General features: G+C 45.2%; 1 protein-coding gene across 8 annotated transcripts in view; it reads left to right on the top strand.

Moving 5' to 3' along the window:
- LOC104021135 (amyloid-beta A4 precursor protein-binding family A member 1-like) overlaps positions 1-20,654 on the top strand; it is a 104,177-nt gene that overhangs the window by 77,888 nt on the left and 5,635 nt on the right. For 7 of the 8 annotated variants that reach the window (XM_087762979.1, XM_087762977.1, XM_087762980.1 and 4 more), the window contains 4 exons: positions 10,562-10,594; positions 11,519-11,605; positions 12,243-12,428; positions 20,318-20,497. In XM_087762979.1, the coding sequence (XP_087619105.1) occupies positions 10,562-10,594; positions 11,519-11,605; positions 12,243-12,428; positions 20,318-20,497 (486 nt within the window). The remainder of the gene's footprint in view (positions 1-10,561; positions 10,595-11,518; positions 11,606-12,242; positions 12,429-20,317; positions 20,498-20,654) is intronic. The other variant, XM_087762984.1, reaches the window with a different exon arrangement.

The following is a 20,654-nucleotide window of genomic DNA, read 5'->3' as shown; positions in this document are numbered from 1 at the left end:
GTGGTCACGCACTGGTAGAGTTCACAGTCTGGAGAGATAAGGGTCAGGTGAAGAGTATAGTCAGGACCCTGAATTTTAGGAAAGCAAACTTCCAGCTCTTCAAGGAGTTAATCAACAGGACTCCCTGGGAAATGGCCCTCAGGGACAAGGGAGCAGAGGAGAGCTGGCAGATCTTTAAGGACGCTTTCCATAGAACGCAAGAGCTCTCGATCCCCAGGTGCAAGAAATCAGGCAAGGAAGGAAAGAGGCCGGCATGGCTGAGCCATGACCCGTGGGTCAAACTAAAGGGCAAGAAGAGAATGCACAGGCAGTGGAAGAAGGGACTGGTATCTTGGGAAGAGTACAGGGACACTGCCCGGTTGTGTAAGGATGGGATCAGGAAGGCCAAGGCTCAGCTGGAGCTGAACCTGGTGAGGGATGCAAAGAATAATAATAACGGCTTCTACAGGTACGTCAACCAGAAAAGGAAGGTAAAAGAAAGCGTACCCCCTCTGATGAGCAGAAGTGGCAAGCTGGTAATGACAGACGAGGAGAAGGCTGAGGTACTCAACAAATTTTTGCCTCAGTCTTCACTGGCAACCTCTCTCCTCACACCTCCCGAGTCAATGGGCCATTTGATGGGGATCAGGGGGGCAAAGTCCCTCCCACTGTAAGTGAAGATCAGGTTCGTAACCACCTGAGGAACCTGAACGTACATAAGTCTATGGGTCCCGATGAGATGCATCCCAGAGTCCTGAGGGAATTGGCTGATGTAGTTGCCAAGCCACTCTCCATGATATTTGAACAGTCATGGCAGTCAGGTGAAGTCCCTGGGGACTGGAAAAAGGGAAACATTGCACCCATTTTTAAAAAGGGTAAAAAGGAGGACCCTGGGAACTACCGACCTGTCAGCCTCACCTCTGTGCCTGGGAAGATCATGGAACAGATCCTCCTAGAAGCTATGCTAAGGCACATGGAGGAGAGGGAGGGGATTCGAGACAGCCAGCACGGCTTCACCAAGGGCAAGTCCTGCCTGACCAACCTAGTGGCCTTCTATGATGGAGTGACTGCATCAGTGGACGAGGGAAGAGCTACGGATGTCATCTATCTGGACTTCTGTAAGGCCTTTGACATGGTCCCCCACAATATCCTTCTCTCTAAATTGGAAGGATATGGATTTGATGGGCGGACTGTTCGGTGGATAGCAAACTGGCTGGATGGTCGCATCCAGAGGGTAGTGGTCAATGGCTCAATGTCCAGATGGAGACCAGTGACAAGTGGTGTCCCTCAGGGGTCCATACTGGGGCCAGTGCTGTTCAATATCTTCATCAATGACATAGCAGGATCAAGTTCACCCTCAGCAAGTTTGCGGATGACACCAAGCTGAGCGGTGCAGTTGACACGCCTGAGGGATGGGATGTCATCCAGAGGGACCTGGACAAGCTGGAGAAATGGGCCTGTGTGAACCTCATGAGGTTCAACAAGGCCAAGTGCAAGGTCCTGCACCTGGGTCAGGGCAATCCCTGGTATCAGTACAGGCTGGGGGATGAAGGGATTGAGAGCAGCCCTGAGGAGAAAGACTTGGGGGTACTGATAGATGAAAAGCTGGACATGAGCTGGCAATGTGCTCTCACAGCCCAGAAAGCCAACCGTACCCTGGGCTGCATCAAAAGAAGCATGGCCAGCAGGTCGAGGGAGGTGATTCTTCCCCTCTACTCTGCTCTGGTGAGACCCCACCTGGAGTACTGCATCCAGCTCTGGAGTCCTTAGTGTCCTGTTAGAGCGGGTCCAGAGGAGGGCCACAAAAACGATCAGAGAGATGGAACACCTCTCCTATGAGGAAATGCTGAAAGAGCTGGGCTTGTTCAGCCTGAAGAAGAGAAGGCTCTGGGGGGACCTTATTGCAGCCTTTCAATACTTAAAGGGGGCCTACAAGAAAGATGGGGATAGTCTTTTTAGCAAGGCCTGCTGCGACAGGACAAGGGGTAATGGTTTTAAACTAAAGGAGAGTAGATTTAGACTAGATATAAGGAAGAAATTTTTCACGATGAGGGTGATGAAACACTGGAATGGGTTGCCCAGAGAGGTGGTAGATGCCCCATCCTTGGAAACATTCAAGGCCAGGCTGGATGGGGCTCTGAGCAACCTGATCTAGTGGAAGATGTCCCTGCCCATTGCAGGGGGGTTGGACTAGATGACCTTTAAAGGTCCCTTCCATCCCAAAGCATTCTATGATTCTATGATTCCCATTGAATTTGAGACCAGAGTTCTGAATGAAGTGCTTAATAGGGTATTTTGAGTCATCTTTGACATAGTGTCTGCACTGTGGAGTTTTAGCTCAAGATTTTTTCCTTTCTATTTTTGACATGTGCTTTTGTTTTTCGTATGTGAGATCCATCATTGTGTACAGTTTCTAGTTTTGTCTGGAAAAGAATCTGATTTTGGGAACAGTTGCAACTGCTTATCTGGGGAGTTTGAAAAAAAAAAAATCCTACCAGTGTGTGCAGAAGCTGTTGTTCAGGATATGTATGTTATTTCTTAATGTCAGTGTCAATTAATTTAATGAAGAGTCTTCAGTATGAGCCAGTTCCAATTGCTTTTGCAATAGCCTGGTGATAGCAAACTATAGCATATTTCTCTATCTGAAAAAGATGATTAGAAATGTGAAAATGCTTGGGTTTATTTGTAAATAAGAAACAGAATCGAATGTTTCAGCGGCTGCTTTCAGACTGGTTTAAAGTAAATCTGGCAGACTTAAGTTGTGAGCATGAACATAAAATGTTGAGTGCATCCATGATGCAGGCTTTCTGTTTGCAGTTCCTAATACTAATTACTCATAAATCTTTATAGATAAAGTGTTACCCTGTAGTCCTGTAATACCGTATTTCCATTGGTAGTTTTGTATTGAGTTTGCAAGGCCTCAGGACTGAAATTTGTCAGGCCTGCTCTGTCTGAACTTTTCTTGATCTGCTCATAGCTTTGTTTTAACTTGGTTTAGCTATAAAAGCAATTTTTATAATTGATCAGGTGTCTATGGATAATATGATTTTCTTTTGTTTATCTTTGTATGGTGCCACCATGGTTTTATGATTCTGACATAATAATGTAGTGTAGAGAAATACAGGCCCGGTATGATAGCAGGGGCCTTGAGAATTGGCGACACAGGATATGGTGTAGAGGAGTACAGGCATGGGATGCTAAGAGATGGAGCACAGACTTTTGGCACTGGAGACCCCATGACTATAAACTCACCAGTGGTCAGTTAGTTAAAGAAATGCAGACCTGGAGCTGGACAAAACTGATTTTAGGGTTAACAGAGAATATTGAAATAGTAACTAGCATCTGTAAAAAGCCACCATATATAGTAAATTCAGATGTAACCTAGAGCTGCAGACCAATGAAGAAAGAGCAAAGATTGTAAAAGCATGCTAGCAAACATAAAAATTACCCCAAGTGGATCCTGGAGTGAAGAAGAAGCCACCAACACGAACATCATATTCTTCCTGGTGAAGGACTCCAGATGCTGACAACTTGCTGTAGCACTCCTACCACCCACCCCGCCACCAGAATGAAACCACCAACTTTAGGCCCAAGAGGAGCAGTGGAAGGGTGAATACAACACCAGGAACAGGGGTAGAAACTAAGGAGTGGGTGTATAACAATTTCAACTTTACTATTATTCGTTCTTTTTCTGTAATAATTAGATCTGGACTAATAATGGTTAGACTGTTAAGACTTCAATTATACTAACAATAGATTATTGAATATATGTAGCAAACACTACACATCAAGGTTATCCCCCTAGATCTCCAGCCGACCCGGGCTTTATACCCCCAGCAGTAGGCGTGTCATGTTATAAGGGGCGGAGACAAGGGAGGGTCGACCCTTAACTCTTTCCGTACAGCACGTGATCTTCCGGTCGCCAGCCCTTATCTTTACTACATTTCCCCCGCCCTTAGCTCCAGTAGTTCTGGATCTTGCTGGGGAAGCTGCGTGTAAAATAATCGATATATGGTAAGACTTATACAGACACGCATCCGTTATGTTCATAGATTTTGCCCAGTCCAGCCAGTAGTTCGTCGCGGCTCCCTCATTACTCCCCCACACCATCAGGATGCATAGGGAAATGGTAACCTGTCAAGATAAGACTCAATAGATTGATTAATGTCTATACGGTCGAATATTTCGACTGGGTACCCATTCTAGCGTCCCTTTCTCGGTTTGCACACACGCATACCCACGTCCCAAGCAACGGAGGGAATAAGGGCCCCCCCATTCACGGGTTTGCAGGTCCCGTACTTGAACCAAAGGGTAAGGCCCTTCGTTCTCATCGAGCCGGAAATGTGCCTGGGTTGCAGTCTGGGTTTTATAGGTGTTCCCTCGAATGGTATGATTTAAGGTAATTAGTGCCGTCGTCAACAGACGCTGTGCCCGAAATAAGGGAGGGTCAAGGGGAGGGGGAACCCCTGTTCCTGGGCTTATCTTTTCCCCCTCCCTAAGTCGGTCGAGTAACCCTTTTAATGTGCGGTGCGCGCGTTCTACAATGCTTTGGCCCGTACTGTTATAGGGAATGCCATGACTCAACTGAATATCCCAGCGCGCGCAAAAGTCCTTTGTCTTCTTGCTGACATATGCCGCTCCATTATCTGTTTTAATTTTTTGTGGGATGCCAAGTTGCGCCATACAGTCCTGCCAATGTAAAATAACTGAGAGAGCATTTTGTTTAGCATGCATAGTCGCTAAAATAACTCCACTGCAGGTATCAACTGTGACATGCAGATACTTACGTGGATTAAAGGGTTCATAAATCGTAACATCAGACTGCCATATTTGGTTGGGCTGCAACCCTCGAGGGTTTACCCCTGCCTCCCAGAGGGGACCTTTGGAACACACAGGACAAGCAGCAATCACAGAGCGAGCATCTTGCAACGTAATGCCAGCGAGCCTAGCTAAACCGCGAGCTCCACAGTGGAGGAGCTCATGCAGGCGGAAAGCTCGCCTTAGGTTAGAAGTTTCTTCAACCGCCAGTATGCTCCTTGCTAAGCTGTCCGCTGCTTCATTCCCGGCAGAAAGAAAACTCGGTATGGAACTATGACTATTAACATGGATAGGACAGACAGGAGCGGTTCTCATTTGCAGTGCGGTGAGCAACATTCCGGCAATCTCTGACGTTGCCCCAAGTGCCCATCGGCACTTCTTCAGTAACTTATATACATAGCAAGAGTCTGTGATTAGATCCAAGGCCTCTTTGGGCCATTGAGTGAGAGCCATCCATACCGCTTTGGCCTCAAGATACTGTACGGATTGCCCTTGATCTTGATAACTAATGTGGGTCCACTGACCATCCTCCTGCCATGTAACGACAGCTTTCCCAGTAATCAATGACGCGTCGGTAAAAACCGTGCGGCCTCCGGTGGGTTGTTCAACTATGGCACTAGCTGGCAAAAAATGGAGTACCTGGATTATCTCCCCACAGGGGTGTGGTCTTAGACCTTCAATACGACCCGTAAATTCAGCTATCGCCGCTTGCAGGAGCCCCACTTGTGGAAGTACCAACTCCCACTGTGCCAAAGAACAGGGCAATGCGATGACCTCCGGGTCCTTCCCTGTTAAGTGTTGAGTTTGCCTCCGACAGCGGAGAATAAGCTGGGATAATAATGTTGGCCAAGAAATTAAAGCCGTCTTTGGTTTGCCTTGATACAACCAAGCAAAAGGCCAGCCTTTTTCACCATTATTTTGAATTAGTAAACCATGGCCAGCGGTGTCGGTCATGTAAATCAGGGCAGTGACCGGTTGTTCAGGTGTAAATCGAGCGAGACCCCAATGCTGGGCCCGCTCCATAATTGTCCTAAGAATCTCCTGATGGTTTCTTGAAAGAGTCCTTGGAGCTAGGGGGGAATCTCCTCCTTTCAGGAGTTGATATAAGGTAGTCATTTCTGCCTCAGATATTGGAATAAAGTTTCTAAGCCACAATAGTTGTCCAATTAATTTTTGCGCCTCATGGAGTGTTGTCACTGTAGTCCGAATTTCAAATGATTGTGCTGTCACGCTTCGTGGCCTCAGTTGAGTACCTAAATACTTTACTGCACACCCTACCTGTGTTTTCCGAGGCTCAATGTGTAACCCATGTCGCTCCAAACTGACTATCAGCTGCACGCGTGCCTTTTCCAGTAACTCCTCTTGGTTGGACACCAATAACACGTCATCCATGTAATGGAAAATGATGACCGTAGGGAAATTTTCTCGAATAGGGCGTATCGCAGCAGCTACAGCAATTTGACACAAGACTGGTGAGTTTTTCATGCCCTGGGGTAACACCTTCCATTGATATCTGGCGCACAGGTGTTGATTGTTAGGCTCAGAAACAGTAAAGGCAAAGCGTACTCTATCTTCTTCATGCAAGGGAACACTAAAAAAAACCCAATCTCTAATATCTATAACCACTATTTGATAGTCAGGTGGAACCATGGCCGGAGAAGGGAGGCCCGCTTGTAGCGGGCCCATGTCTTGTATACATGCATTAACTGCGCGTAGATCATGTAGCAGTCGCCACGCTCCCGATTTTTTCTTTATCGCGAAAATGGGGGTGTTCCAGGGACTTGTAGAGGGTTTGATGTGTCCTGCATCAAGTTCTCGTTGTACCAATTGTCAAACAGCTGCCCCCTTTTCCTCTGTCAATGGCCACTGCTCTACCCACACTGGCTTATCTGTCAACCAGGTGAGTTTTAATGGGCGGACACAGGCAGTGGCCATTATGATAAATTTGTACACAGCACTATATTCATCTTCTGCAAGCAACATCGTCCCAAGATGACAATGGGTAACTCAGCAATGACGGGGTTACACAATGCTACCCTAGCTTGTCCGGATTCCAGATCCTTCAACATAATTTGCATTGGGTTCCTGCTTTGATGCGAGGTCTGCATGCCTCCCACGCCTTGCAGCGAACCTCTCGGTTCGAGTGGCCAATCATCTGGCCATAGATGTGATGGGATTACTGTAACGTCCGCTCCTGTATCCAAAAGGGCTCTTAACACGAGGCGTGGTGTTCCCCCCAACTCTGGGAGCCATGGGGTAACTATAATATCTACTTCTGGTCATGTGGTCATGTTTAGGGTGAGTGCCACATACAGCGAGGCTCTATCCCCAGCCTCCTCTATTGCGCGCTCCCATCTCCCCAAGGCAGCTGAGTTGGATATTGCATCATTGGAACCGCAGGCGACTGTGCTGGTCCTGGGGAAGGAGAGACTCCCTGTGCCATACATTGCGCTGCTGTCGTCGGGCCTGTTGAGCTGATCACTGGGGCAGGTGGGGATGGCACGGCCCTCGGCCATCCCCTCTTCTCGTTTCCCCAGCCCAGTCTCCTTTGCTGACTCCCCGCTTTGCACTGTCGAGCTCTGTGGCCTAGTCGCCCACAGCGCCAGCATCGTAGGTCTCTCTCTCCTTCCCCTGTTCCGGGGGTGTTTATTTTTGAAGGGCATTGTCGCGCCATGTGTCCTTGCCCCCCACACTTATGGCACATAAGTCGTGCGCCGCGGCAGGCCGCATGGACCGCAGCCACTACCGGTTGCATACTTTGCACCTGTTCCTGTTCCAGCACGTAACGAATCATCTGTGAAAGCATGGTCCCTATGGGTAACTGTCTTAGCAACACTGCTGTTTGTGGGTTTGCTTGTGTACGAGCACAGTCAAGCAATATCGCCTCCTTAGCCTGCTCAGGAAGTCGAGCAACCTGGAGCGCCGCTTGCAGCCGGTCTAAAAACTTTGTGAAGGGCTCACTTAACGATTGCCGTATTTGGACCCATGGAGACTCCCTTTTATCAAGGGCCACGATGATGCGTATCGCTTCCTGGGCAGCTTTTGAAGATGCAGCAAAATCATGCCCCCGCATTCGCTGAGCCTGTGCCTGAGGAGTTGCAAACTGCCCTTCACCCATCAACTGCTCTAAAGTCACTCCTGCCATGGGATGGCCGGCCTGTTGCGCCTCGATAACAACTTGGGTGCACCGATTCCTCCACTCCTCCCTAAACAATACCATCATCGAGGGGGTCAATACGGCCCGCATCAACTGAATAATATCAAAAGGTGCAAGCGGCGTTGCAAAAACACAGTCTAGTAGGACTTGGGTTTCTGGGGAATTTAATCCATGACTTTTCACTGTTGTGACCAATTCTTTCACCAGCTTCGCATCTAACGGTTGCCACTCATAACCTCCACCTGGGGCTGCTCGGATAGGAAGTGCTTGAATCAGAGGGGCCTGGAATCGCACTCCTTCCAAGACACAATTTTTTGCAATCATCCGCCAATCCGTCCTGTTTGCCCTCTCTTTCGGCATTCCCCCTGGCATAAGACTTTCCGCATTTGCCACCACCCCTCTCAATCGGCTGATCAATGCCTCGAGTTCCCTTGAAACCTCGTTAGTCCATCTCGGAAGCGGGGGCGGATGAGCAACAATCGAGGATCCCTCATCACCCCCTTCGCCCTCACTGCTATCAGAGCTCATGGGGTAATCGTGTACAGGCTCCCTCCACTGTGAGGGAATACCAGTTTGATTTCCCATTGCCCCAGGGATAGGGGTTCCCTCTGGTGGCTCAGGTATCACTGACAGTGCCGGGGGAGCCCTACCACCCACCCCCCGATGTCCTGCACTCCACTCTCTGTGTGTCCAGCACTCATCGATCACTGGGATACAACGAGGCATCCTCAGGTGTTTTGCCTTCCTTTTCTCCTTCCCGCCATCTTCCTTCACGTAGTTCACGATACCACTAGGATCCCACATCAGCCCCCGGGACCCAATCCAGCAACCTATCAGTCAGCTCCCTTTCCACACATTGTTGCAACTCGCCCCAGGGGCATTGAGGAAGTGGCAGATCCGCCGGTGCAGGAGGTGCCGAAGGTTCCGTGGGCGGCCGCTCTAAACTCCCCACTTGTATCGGGAACACCTTTCCCGACTCCTTTGTTCCCGCTGCGCCATAGCCTCCCTGCACCTCCCCTTCCTCCGTTGGCTCAGCCCCCAGTAACAACGGTTCCGTCTGTGTCCCACAGGCCACTCCTTCCCAGCCAGCCTGTGTCCCCTCCGAAACCAAACCCGTTGGCTTTTCATTCCCAGGAGATTCCTGCCCCATCAGCACACCACCTGCAGCAGGCCGGCGCCGCCTTGCCGCAAACCCCCTCTTGAGCACCCTTGTCGTTACCGACTTTAGTACCTTTATGAGTTCCGCGAGCTCCATCGCTGTTGCCTGATCACGTCAGAGTCACCACTGTGTAGCAAACACTACACATCAAGGTTATCCCACCAGCCGACCCGGGCTTTATACCCCCAGCAGTAGGCGTGTCATGTTATAAGGGGCGGAGACAAGGGAGGGTCGACCCTTAACTCTTTCCGTACAGCACGTGATCTTCCGGTCGCCAGCCCTTATCTTTACTACAAATATATATATTAAAAAAAATGGTGTGCTTCCTCTTTGACCGTAAACAAGATTTTGAGCATAATAGGCCTCGGCATAATAGGCCCTTGCCCCCTCACAGAACACCTGTTAACTTAATTACCTAAGAAGAGATGTTCATCTTGGAAGTAAAAAGGATATCTACCAGTAGGGTGAATCTTGCATTTCTTCAATAAGTAGGTCCATAAGTTCAGGTCTTTAGATACCTTGGGTTTATATTTAAACCAACTGCAAAGCAATAGAATGGCAATGATGCTTATTTTCAGTCATTGTTGTTGTCACAGTAATAGTACATAAGAGGTTTTCATGGGATTAGGATGAAATATCTTTGGGTATAAAGCAGTTAGAGTTACAGTAATACTGCTTCATGATAAGAGACAATTATTTCAGGTGTTTATGAAGTATATTATCTTCCCCATTCTTGGAAGAATGTGATGGTATAGAAATATCCTTATGAAGGTGTCACAGAAAAACCTGGTCTCCAAATGCATGGGTGTATTTGCATAGGAGGAGATGTAGTTGGGGGCAGAAGGGTTCGGTCAGATATAACTTCTATATGTTTCATATATATATGAACATATATGTTCATATATGTTCTATATGTTAAAACTATGTTTTTTTCAGGAAAATTTAACATATTTCTGTGTCTGGGATTAAAGATTGCATGCTTTGGGATTTATGATTCCATGTGTGTGTGAAACTATTAAGCAATTTGTATTTAAATTCTTTAAATCTGAGAAAGTTGGAATAATAATAAGCGGGATTCTTTTCTTGCATCTTATGCTGACTTTACTTTGGAGGAGTCACTCTCAGTTTGTACTGCTGTAAATGAGGAAAGGCTCTTGGAGAGTGGGGGAGGAAACTGTTTCTTCAGAGTAATGTTTAAATGGGGAAAAAATCCTTTTATATACTCTCCTGGTGCAGATCTATCTTCATTTTTAAAAAACTGTTAAACATGAAACTTTTTTTTTTCTTAAACCAAAAAGAAAAGGAGGAAAGTAATCTAAGCAGAGACTAATCCAGAACAACTAATAGATTGAGCCCTGGCATTAGGGTATAGATTCCTGTTTGACTTAAGAGTCTTTGCAAGTTCTTCTCTAACTATTTTCCATCTCTGTTTATTACATGCTAAACAGATGGCCCAGAAATTAGCCAAAGGCAGGAAGAAGGTACAGTACAACCACCATCAGCTTGATGTTGTCTGTTCTTTTGTTTGCTTTGTTGGGTTTTTTTGCCTTTTTATTTTGTGCTTTTCTTTTCTGCAAGTTTTTTTTAGGGTTATTTCTGAACTACTGTGTCATTTCTCAGAATCAATTCTCAGAAAATTTCATTTCTCAGAAATCAATTGCCTGGTTGGCCATCATTAGCCATTGCTTATCATTAGCCATTTTGTGTTAGAAATAGGGTAAAGATTGGACTTATTAAAGGGATACAGGTAGTACCGAAAATGCATACCAAAAAAATAGGACTGATGTGTCAAAGGTTTTATTCTGTAAACTGGCAAAGTAAAAAAAAGTGCTTTTTTATTCCTCTATAGAGAGTGGTTTGCTTGATTCACAGCTGTGTCAAATAAAGGAAAAACATATAGACACACAATTATATGCTGACCGACTCATATTTTAGTAATATGTTATGATTATGGAGTTCTTATATAGTTATCAGATTTTTTAAAAGGCACTTAAAATTGCAAGAATTTGCTTTTTGTTTACAAAGGTATGTCTTCTGGAGGGAGTTTGCACGTTAATAGTATGTTGTCTGACTGTGAAGACCCTCTTGCCAGAACTGCACTATAAGTTATTTAAAACTGCACCTGTGGTACACATTTTTCCATTATTCTGAGCAGTCACTGTTGTTAAGCCCCTGTATGGGAAGGGAGATCAGAGTGGTTTTTATGGGATTAAAAATTTTGCAAATTACATCTAACCCACTTTCATATCTAATACAGGGTTTCCATATCTTTTTGTTTAGCTTTAGCTTTTGCAATCTAATACTTTGTTTTGAATTGCTGTTCTGGTGACTGTGTCTTGTTTGTGATCGAATATCATTATTAAGGGTGTTACCTAATGTTATTGACTCTATTCCATTTTTTGCAGGCTCCAGAAGGTGAATCTCAACCCGTGACTGAAGTGGACCTCTTCATTTCTACGCAGAGAATAAAAGTATTGAATGCAGACACACAGGTATGGACAAAGAAGCACCTTCGCCAGGTCAGGCCTTGTCAGTGTTATAATAATAGTCCTTTGAAACAGACCTTCATCTACCTGCCAAAATTTGACTTTCAGGGAGTGCTGGCTCTTATAGTTCCCTCCAAGACTTCCTGGTCAGAAATCTATGCTCAAGAACCACGTCACACATGGAATTAATCAGAGTTGTCTGACTGATTTGGCAGGTATGCTAATTGCAGTCAGCCCAAAAGATAAGAAGCTTTGTTCACATTATACAGCATTCTAGGCAGTCTAGTACTATAATATGACAAGTACCAATTGTCCCCAGACAAGCCTAAAGTATTTGGTTGTGATAACTAATTTGAAGTCCTTAGTCCTTAGCATGTTGTGTGTGTTCAGGCCAAGATACCCAAGTCTTTGTGTTCCACAGTAACTTTAATTTTCAAAATATGCTTTTTTTTGGTTTGCTTTTTTTGAAAGTGAGGCTGTTGGTTCCTCTTGGCACCTCCTTTCATACAGGAGACTTTTTTCCTTTTTGTAGACATTTACTTAATAAAGGTGTCATACTGCCATTAATCTCTTTATAAAACACCAAAAGTGCAATAAGAATTTGCTTAAAACAGCGTCTGATACCATTTTTTCTGTCCTCCAGGAAACTATGATGGATCATCCTCTGAGGACCATTTCTTACATTGCGGATATAGGGAATATAGTTGTTCTGATGGCTCGTAGACGAATACCACGATCAAATTCCCGGGACAATGTGGAAGCATCTCACCCCTCCCAAGATGGAAAAAGGCAATACAAAATGATTTGCCATGTCTTTGAGTCTGAGGATGTAAGGATTTTTTTTATCTTGTTATTTTTCTAGGAGGTAAAATGTGAGCACATCTTGACAGGCTTGAAATGGTCCTGTTTGGACAGGACAGCCAATGGTCCTGTTTGGCTTGTTTGTTAATTGCATAAAAATATTTCATCAAAGTAGAAGAACTTGCTTTCTCTTTGCATGATGGAACCCTGTGTTTTACTTGCAAAGTCAGTATTTATAGAACTTCCTTTTTTTCAAGTAAATTTAATACTTTCCTAGAGACAGTGAGGGGCAGATTCTAAAAGAACACTGCTGCCACAGCTTACATATACCAGCTCAGGATCTGTGAGAGTGATCATCCATCAAAGCAGCTTATTTTCATAGGGAGCTTCCATTCCCTAGTGTTGCCATGAGGATCGCTGATATATGCCATAAAGGGATGTTTTGGGCTTTTTTTGTTTGTTTGGGTTTCCTTTTGATATGATGATGGAGTTCAGAAGGAGTAGCTGAAATTATTCCCCCCCAAAGCCCAATCAATAATGTTGGGAATTCCAATAGAATGTCCTTTGTAATTGCAAAGTCTCTTTATAATTCCTTGGTTGCTGTTTAAATCAGGTCATGGTCATCTTCCTCTTCATTGTTATCAATTTTGGGCAAATGCCCTCTCAGACAGTTGTGGGTGTTCCATTCATACCCATTGTTACACTCACCCACTGTGGTGGGTTGACCTTGGCTGCCTGCCAGGTGCCCACCAACCTGCTCTATCACTCTCCCTTCTCGGCAGGACAGGGGGAGAATATAAGATGAAAATCTCGTGGGACGAGATAAAGGCATTTTAGTGAAGAAAAGCAAAGGTCACGAGCAGAAGCAAAGCAAAGCAAAAAGATTTATTCTCTACTTCCTATCAGCAGGCAATGTCCAGCCACTTCCTGGGAAGTAGGGGCTCAGTACGTGTAGCAGTTGCTTCGGAAGACAAATGCCTGAATAATGAATGCCTCCCCTCCTCCTCCTTTCTCTCAGCTTTTATTGCTGAGCACAACATCATATGGTACGGAATAATCCTTTGGTCAGTTTGGGTCAGCTGCCCTGGCTGTGTCCCCTCCCAAGCTCTTGCCCACCACCAGCCTACTGGCCTTTGGGGACAGGGAGGGTTGGAGAGACAGCCTCCATGCTGTGGGAGCACTGCTCAGCAGTAGCCAAAGCATTGGTGTGTTATCAGCACTGTTCTAGCTACAAATACAAAGCACAGCACTATGAGGGCTGCTGTGGAGAAAGTTAACTCCATTCCAGCCAGACCCAATATACCCACTCACACTAGCATCTTATCGTCTGTTCTTACCAAGGCCATTTTACCAAGTGTGGGTGCACAAGCACCCCCACAGAGGGCTGAGTTGTCTGTTATCAATCCTGATGTCCTGTTCTCACTAATTAAAACCCAAACATTTTGAGAAAGAAATATCAATGCACATAACTTGTTGATTTTATGTAGTTTGATTTTTTTAAAAAAACTAAACTAAATAAGCAAGGGGTAAAATCATACACAAATACATCAAAATGAAGTTGGGAGATACAGAGTTGTCAGTCTTATAATCAGGTTAGTCCCAAATAAAATGATCTCACACAGTGCTATCTAATTGACAAGACAGCAAATCTCATTTATTGCTCAGCCCTCCAAATAACAGGATATTATGTCTCCATGGTGACCACCATGTTTATGCCGATCAGATGGTTCATATAGAGGGAGAGGAATCACTCCCATGTGAAAATCAATGCTTAGACTACAGCAGTCATGCCAGTTAAGGCATCCTGCCCAAATGACAGATGGTGAGGTAATAGCCTATTTCTACTTCTCGTGCCTTGCACCTCACTTAGGCTTCAAAAAGACTTTGCAGTACAATTCAGAGTATATTAAACTAATAAAAATTTAAGTGAAAATATTAATTTCTCACTAATGCCTTAAATGCCTTCAAAAATATTTGTAAGGTCTTCCAGATTGGAAAGTTTCCTTTAAGAAGTGTCTGGTTTTATGTATTTGGGAACCTGTTCTGAAGGCACCATGTTCATATAAATTCTGTGGTTGCAGGTACATATGCAACCTACTGCTGGGATTCTCAGTGGTTTTGCTTTACCTTTTTAGAGGTAGTCCTCTACCAAACCAAATCTGACAAAAAACCTTAAAGATTGATTTTTATGCAAAATAGCATATAAGCCACTCTTCTTGTAATGCCCTTCATGAAATTTGGTATGCAAATAGAAAGACTAGACTATGTTTTTTGTTGTTTTGGGGTGTTTTGGTTTTTGTTTGTTGTTTTTTTTCCAAGGGGGGAGCACATCACTAGATCACTAGCGATTGCATCACCTGATGTGCTGCCTAGTTTTGGGCTATTGCTTCTGTATTTCAAATCACACATTTTGTATGTTACTGGACTCTCTCACTGGCCAGTTCAAAAAGCAAAGATCAAATTGTCAGATGCCAGAGGCAGTGGTTTCTTTTCTTTCAGAATATGATAGCCTTCCTGGATCTATTTCTCAGTATTTTCTTAGCTATTCAAAATGTGTGCTTCCATTAGAGGATTGTTGTCATTACCTTCTGTGGTTTGTTCAGATGATTTAATATTTGTGTCGGACATGATCCTTCCTGTGCCAGAAAATATTATCCTGGAAAGTACAACATGTCTGTAGGTCTAAAAAAGCATTGATCACTTAATAGTCTGAACATATTCTGAGGATTTTCAGGACATGAGCATTCCTCAGTCATAGAGTAGTTCAAAAATAGCTTATAAACATTCTAAAAAATCCAAATGAGTGGGAAAAAATATAACTCGGGAAGAGTTAAGATAGAAATGTATCTGTTAGCAGCAAAGAGATTTCCACTCTAAAGAGCTTGTAAATCCAATGGAGTAGTAGAGCCTCTTTTATATATAAATCTCACATATTTCACTGTCATCTTTTCTTCTTCTGGCACAGCTGGGTATCTAGAAGAATTTATCCAGTTAAGGTGACTGTGATATGTCTTAAGCCTTCAAATGGGTGATGGCCAAAATGTGTCCCTGCTTGGAACTGTCCTTATCTTAAAAAGAAAGCAACAACAACAACAGATTTTCCAAGTGTAGTTGGCACTGGATATTCAGGACAGCTCAGCTCTTAAAACATGGCCAAATGCTGGGTGTCTAAATGGCAGATGATCTCTTCTTGGATATCTGTCTCTGAATGTACAAGTCCATATTTATCTCCTCTCTTGCAGATAGCGTGCTGAGCTAATGAGTTGCAGTGCACTCATCTTCTTGCCATCAAATTGTTTTGATTTGAAAGTCTGCAAAATAATGGAAGTCCAGACTCTGTATGCTGTCGACCTTTTCATTGCCAGCAATCATGTTTTTGTCATCAACAAATTTAGAGCTAGCTTGAGTAGATATAAGATATAAACAGTTTTTATTTTGGGATTGGGAACCTTTTCCTTACTGGGGCCTGAATTGGACTGCATGTAAAAACACAGCTTAGCTGTGTTCCTACATCCCCAGCACACCCCCACACTGTAGGCTATGGAGTCCTCCCATCCTCTTTCCCGCCCCTTCCCCCTAACCAGAACTACACACCAGAGGGCAGTTTCATTCCACACTGTGACCAGCACCCCTACACTCCACAGTGCTTCCTGCACCCAGCACTCTGGTTATGCACAGCACTGTTCCACACTCAGTTTCCTGCACTGCTCCCATCAGCTCTGTACTCATGCCATGTTACTTTCCACTTGTAAACAATATGTATATCATTCCAAGTTTACCTTGATCACCTCAAAACAAAGGATTCCACTAGTCTGCTCTTTTCAGCTGCTTCCTTGCATGGCACAGAGATCAGAGCTTTCCTTTTACATGCCTTTGTTTTTCTACCCATCCCCACCTGTGCCACCAGTAGCAGGTGGTAGGAGCTAGAATCATAGATTCATAGAATGGTTTGGGTTGGAAGGGACCTTTAAAGATCATCTAGTCCAACCCCCCTGCCACGGGCAGGGACATCTTTCACTAGATTAGCTTGCTCAAAGCCCCTTCCAACCTCACTTTGAACACTTCCAATGATGGGACATTGACACCCTCCCTCCTGACACCCTGCCCCTTGACCAGTATCGGCAGCGTAGACAGACTGCCAACACCCTGCCCCAGACTGACATCGGCAGTGTAGGCAGGATGCCACCCACATTATTAACGTAAGGTATGATTCTCTCAAATCACACTACCATTGGTGGAGCCATGGGGCGGCACGACTCTTACCCACATTCAAAAGGCATTTGCACAATTGGCTGTTGCTGCCAGATGACCCGGCCACCAAGTGTCACTGGCAGTCCACCAGAGCCATGGCATCACTTATGATCCTGTGTTCGCTATTGGTGATTGGGTGAATCTCTGTATGGGCGTGTTGTTACTCATCATTCCTACTGCCTCAGTAAAGCTTTGTTTTATAACATGTCGTCAGACTCAATTACATTTGGATCACAAGCATCCACAACTTCTCTGGGCAACCTGTTCCAGTGTCTCACCACCCTCATAACACAAAAAATGTCTTCCTTATATCTAATCTAAATCTACCCTCACTCAGTTTAAAACTGTTGCCCCCTGTCCTGTCACTACAGGCCCTGGTAAAAAGTCTCTCTCCATCTTTCTTATAAGCCCCCTTTATACATTGAAAGGCCGCAATAAGGTCTCCCCAGAGCCTTCTCTTCTCCAGGCTGAACAACCCCAACTCGCTCAGCCTTTCTCCATAGGAGAAGTGTTCCAGCCTTCTGATCATTTTTGTGGCCCTCCTCTGGACCCGCTCCAACAGGTCCATGTCTTCCTTATGCTGGGGACCCCAGAGCTGGATGCAGTACTCCAGGTGGGGTCTCACCAGAGCAGAGTAGAGGGGAAGAATCACCTCCCTCGACCTGCTGGCCACACTGCTTCTGATGCAGCCCAGGATATGGTTGGCTTTCTGGGCTGCAGGCATGCATTGCTGGCTCATGTCCAATTTTTCACCCACCAGTACCCCCAAGTCCTTCTCTGCAGGGCTGCTCTCAATCAATTCAACAGCCAGTCTGTATCGATACTGGTGGATTGCCCTGACCCAGGTGCAGGACCTTGCACTTGGCCTTGCTGAACTTCATGAGGTTCGCATGGGCCCACTCCTCAAGCCTGTCAAGGTCCCTCTGGATGGCATCCCTTCCCTCTAGTGTATCAACTGCACCACTCGGCTTGGTGTCATCTGCAAACTTGCTGAGGGTGCACTCAATCCCGCTGTCTATGTCATTAATGAAGATATTAAAGAGTATTGGTCCCAGTACGGACCCCTGAGGGGCACCACTCATTACTGGTTTCCACTTAGACATTGAGCCATTGACTGTGACTCTTTGGTCACAGCTATGCAGCCAATTCCTTATCCATCTAACAGTCCATCCATCAAAGAGAGATATGGATCTCTCCAATTTAGCAGCAAGACTGTTGTGGGGGACAGTGTCAAAGGCCTTACAGAAGTCCAGGTAAATGACATCCATAGCTCTTCCCTTGTCCACTGATGCAGTCACACCATCATAGAAGGCCTCTAGATTAGTCAGCCATGATTTGCCCTTGGTGAAGCCATGTTGGCTGTCTCTAATCACCTCCCTGTCTTCCATATGTTTTGACATAACTTCCAGGCGGATCTGTTCCATGATCTTACCAGGCACGGAGGTGAAGCTGACTGGTTGGTAGTTCCAGGATCCTCCTTATTACCTTTTTTAAAATTGGGTGCAATATTCCCTTTTCTCCAGTCACTACAACAGCTCACAGGGAGTAATGCAGCAGTGAGTGAAAGTTATGGAGTATGCAGTATATTTAGGAGCAGAGCAGCCAAAAGCAAGCTATAGGCATAGGAGAGAGCCATATAGACTTGGTGGAGTGGGCTGGAAGCCCACTGAACTTCATTCATGAGATTCAACAAGGACCAATGACAAGTCCTGCACCTAGGGAGGAAGAAACCCTGGCAACAAAACAGTCTGGGGACTGACTAGCTGAAGAGCAACTCTGCTGAAAAGGCCCTGGGGGTCTTGGCAGACAGCAATGATGAACATGAGCCAGCAGTGTGCCCTGGCAGCAAAGGTAGCCAACAGCATCCTGGGCTGGATTAAAAGGAGCATAAGCAGTAAATTGCAGGAAATGATTCTTCCTCTCTACTCAACACTCATTAGACCACCTCTAGAATACCATGTCCATTTTTGGGCCCCCAGGCCCCCAATACAAGAAAGGCATTGACAAACTGGAGTGAGTTTAGCAGAAAGCCATCAAGATGGTCAGGGGGCTGGAGCACTTGCCCTATGAGGAGAGGCTGAGGGAATGGGGCTTGTTCAGCCTGGAGAAGAGAAGGCTTCAGGGGCCCCTAACAGCAGCCTTACAATATCCATGAGGAGATCATCAAGAAGACAGAGCCAGGCTCCTCACAGTGGAACCAGGCTCCTCACAGTGGTGGGAGTATGAGAGCTAACAGGCCTACATTGAAACAAGAAAGGTTCAGACTGGATACAAGGAAAAACTTTTTCATCATGAGGACTGTCAAGCATTGGAACAGGCTGCCCAGAGAGGTTAGTCTGTCCCTGAAGATTTTCAATACCTGACTAAAACCCTGAGTAACCTGGTCTGACCTCACAGCTGATTGCTTTGAACAGGAGGTTGGACTAGAGACCCTCTGAGGTCCCTTCCAACCTGAATGATTCTGTGATCATGGACTGCTTCCAGTCACATTAAGGGCTGGATCTGCTCAATGGGCCAGTTGTTTCCACCCTTTCCATACTTTATCTGACAGTAACTTCAAACATGGTTGTGAGAATTTTAAAGGAAAGCATGGGCGAGAAGAAAGAGTAGGAAATACCATAGCATCATAGCATAGCTGAGGTGGGACAGAACCTCTAGAGGGTGTTTAGTTGAACCCCCCCTGCTCAAGCAGGGTCCATTAGAACAGGTTTCTCAGGACTTTGTCCAGTTGTGTTTTGAATATCTCTAAGGATGGAGACTCTAAAACCTCTCTGGGCAACCTGTTCTGGTATTCAACCACACCCTCACAGTAAAAAAGTGTTTTCTTAGATTTAAGTGGAATTTTCTGTGTTTCTGTTTGTGCCCATTGCCTCTTGTCCTGTCACTGGGCACCATTGAAAAGAGCCTGGCTCCATCTTCTTTACACCCTCCCATCAGCTATTTATATGTATTGATAAGATCCCTCATGAGCCTTCTCTTCTCTAGGATGTCCTAGCTCTCTTAGCCTCACCACATATGTCAGATGTTCCAGTCCCTGAATCATCTTTGTGGCCCTTCTCTGGACTCTCTCCATTATGTCTATGTCTCTCTTGTACTGAGGAGCTCAGAACTGGACACAGGACTCTGGGTGTGGCCTCACCAGTGCTGAGTAGAGAGGACGGATCACCTCCCTCAAACTGCTGTCAACACTCCTCCTAATGCAGCCCCAGATACTTTTGCCTTCTTTTAAAGGCCTTCTCATTATCTTTTAAAATGCTGTTGTGTATTTTCTAGAAGATATTTTTATTTTTTATTGATGGCTTGACTTTGTGCCGGAAGTGAAAACTAGCACAGGTGAGAGCTCAAGTTCTCCCTCTGGAGTCTCAATTTCAAGTAATGCAATGGGTATACCTTTATGTTAGCAGCAGTTAGCTGTGAAAGGAAGACTACTTATGTTTCTTATGTGTAGTTACTTGTTCAGCTGGGTTCACTGCATGGATGACTATGTTGACATTCTGTTTTGCTTTTTTAATTATTAATTTAGGTTCATTTTTTAAAAATGTATTGCAGTTCCTTAACTTGTAGGCATAAACCATTTTGCAGCATGTTTATAACAGAGAAAGTGTCAGTGAATGAAACCATCGGAATGTTTGATGTTCTTCTTTTTTTCTTTGGGAATTACTACAGGCACAGCTGATTGCACAGTCTATAGGTCAAGCATTTAGCGTGGCCTACCAGGAATTTCTGAGGGCAAATGGAATCAATCCAGAAGACCTAAGCCAGAAGGAATATAGTGACTTGCTCAATACCCAGGATATGTACAATGATGACCTGATTCATTTTTCCAAATCTGAAAACTGCAAAGATGTATGTCTCTGCTTTTTTTCCATAACACCATTAAGCTCATGTATCCTGAGTTCAGGCCTGTACTGGCAACAATTAGAAAGCTATTAGTGCTTCCAATAAATAACCTCACTGAGATAATTTCTACCCTTCCCAGTAGGTTTATCCTGTGGGCAATTCT

The sequence above is a fragment of the Nipponia nippon genome, unplaced genomic scaffold, assembly GCF_047370975.1.
Source record: "Nipponia nippon isolate SJK-2023a ecotype South Korea unplaced genomic scaffold, ASM4737097v1 scaffold_27, whole genome shotgun sequence".
Classification (NCBI taxonomy): Eukaryota; Metazoa; Chordata; class Aves; order Pelecaniformes; family Threskiornithidae; genus Nipponia; species Nipponia nippon.
The sequence above is the reverse complement of the archived record's forward strand: the minus strand, read 5'-3'. Positions and strand labels throughout refer to the sequence as shown.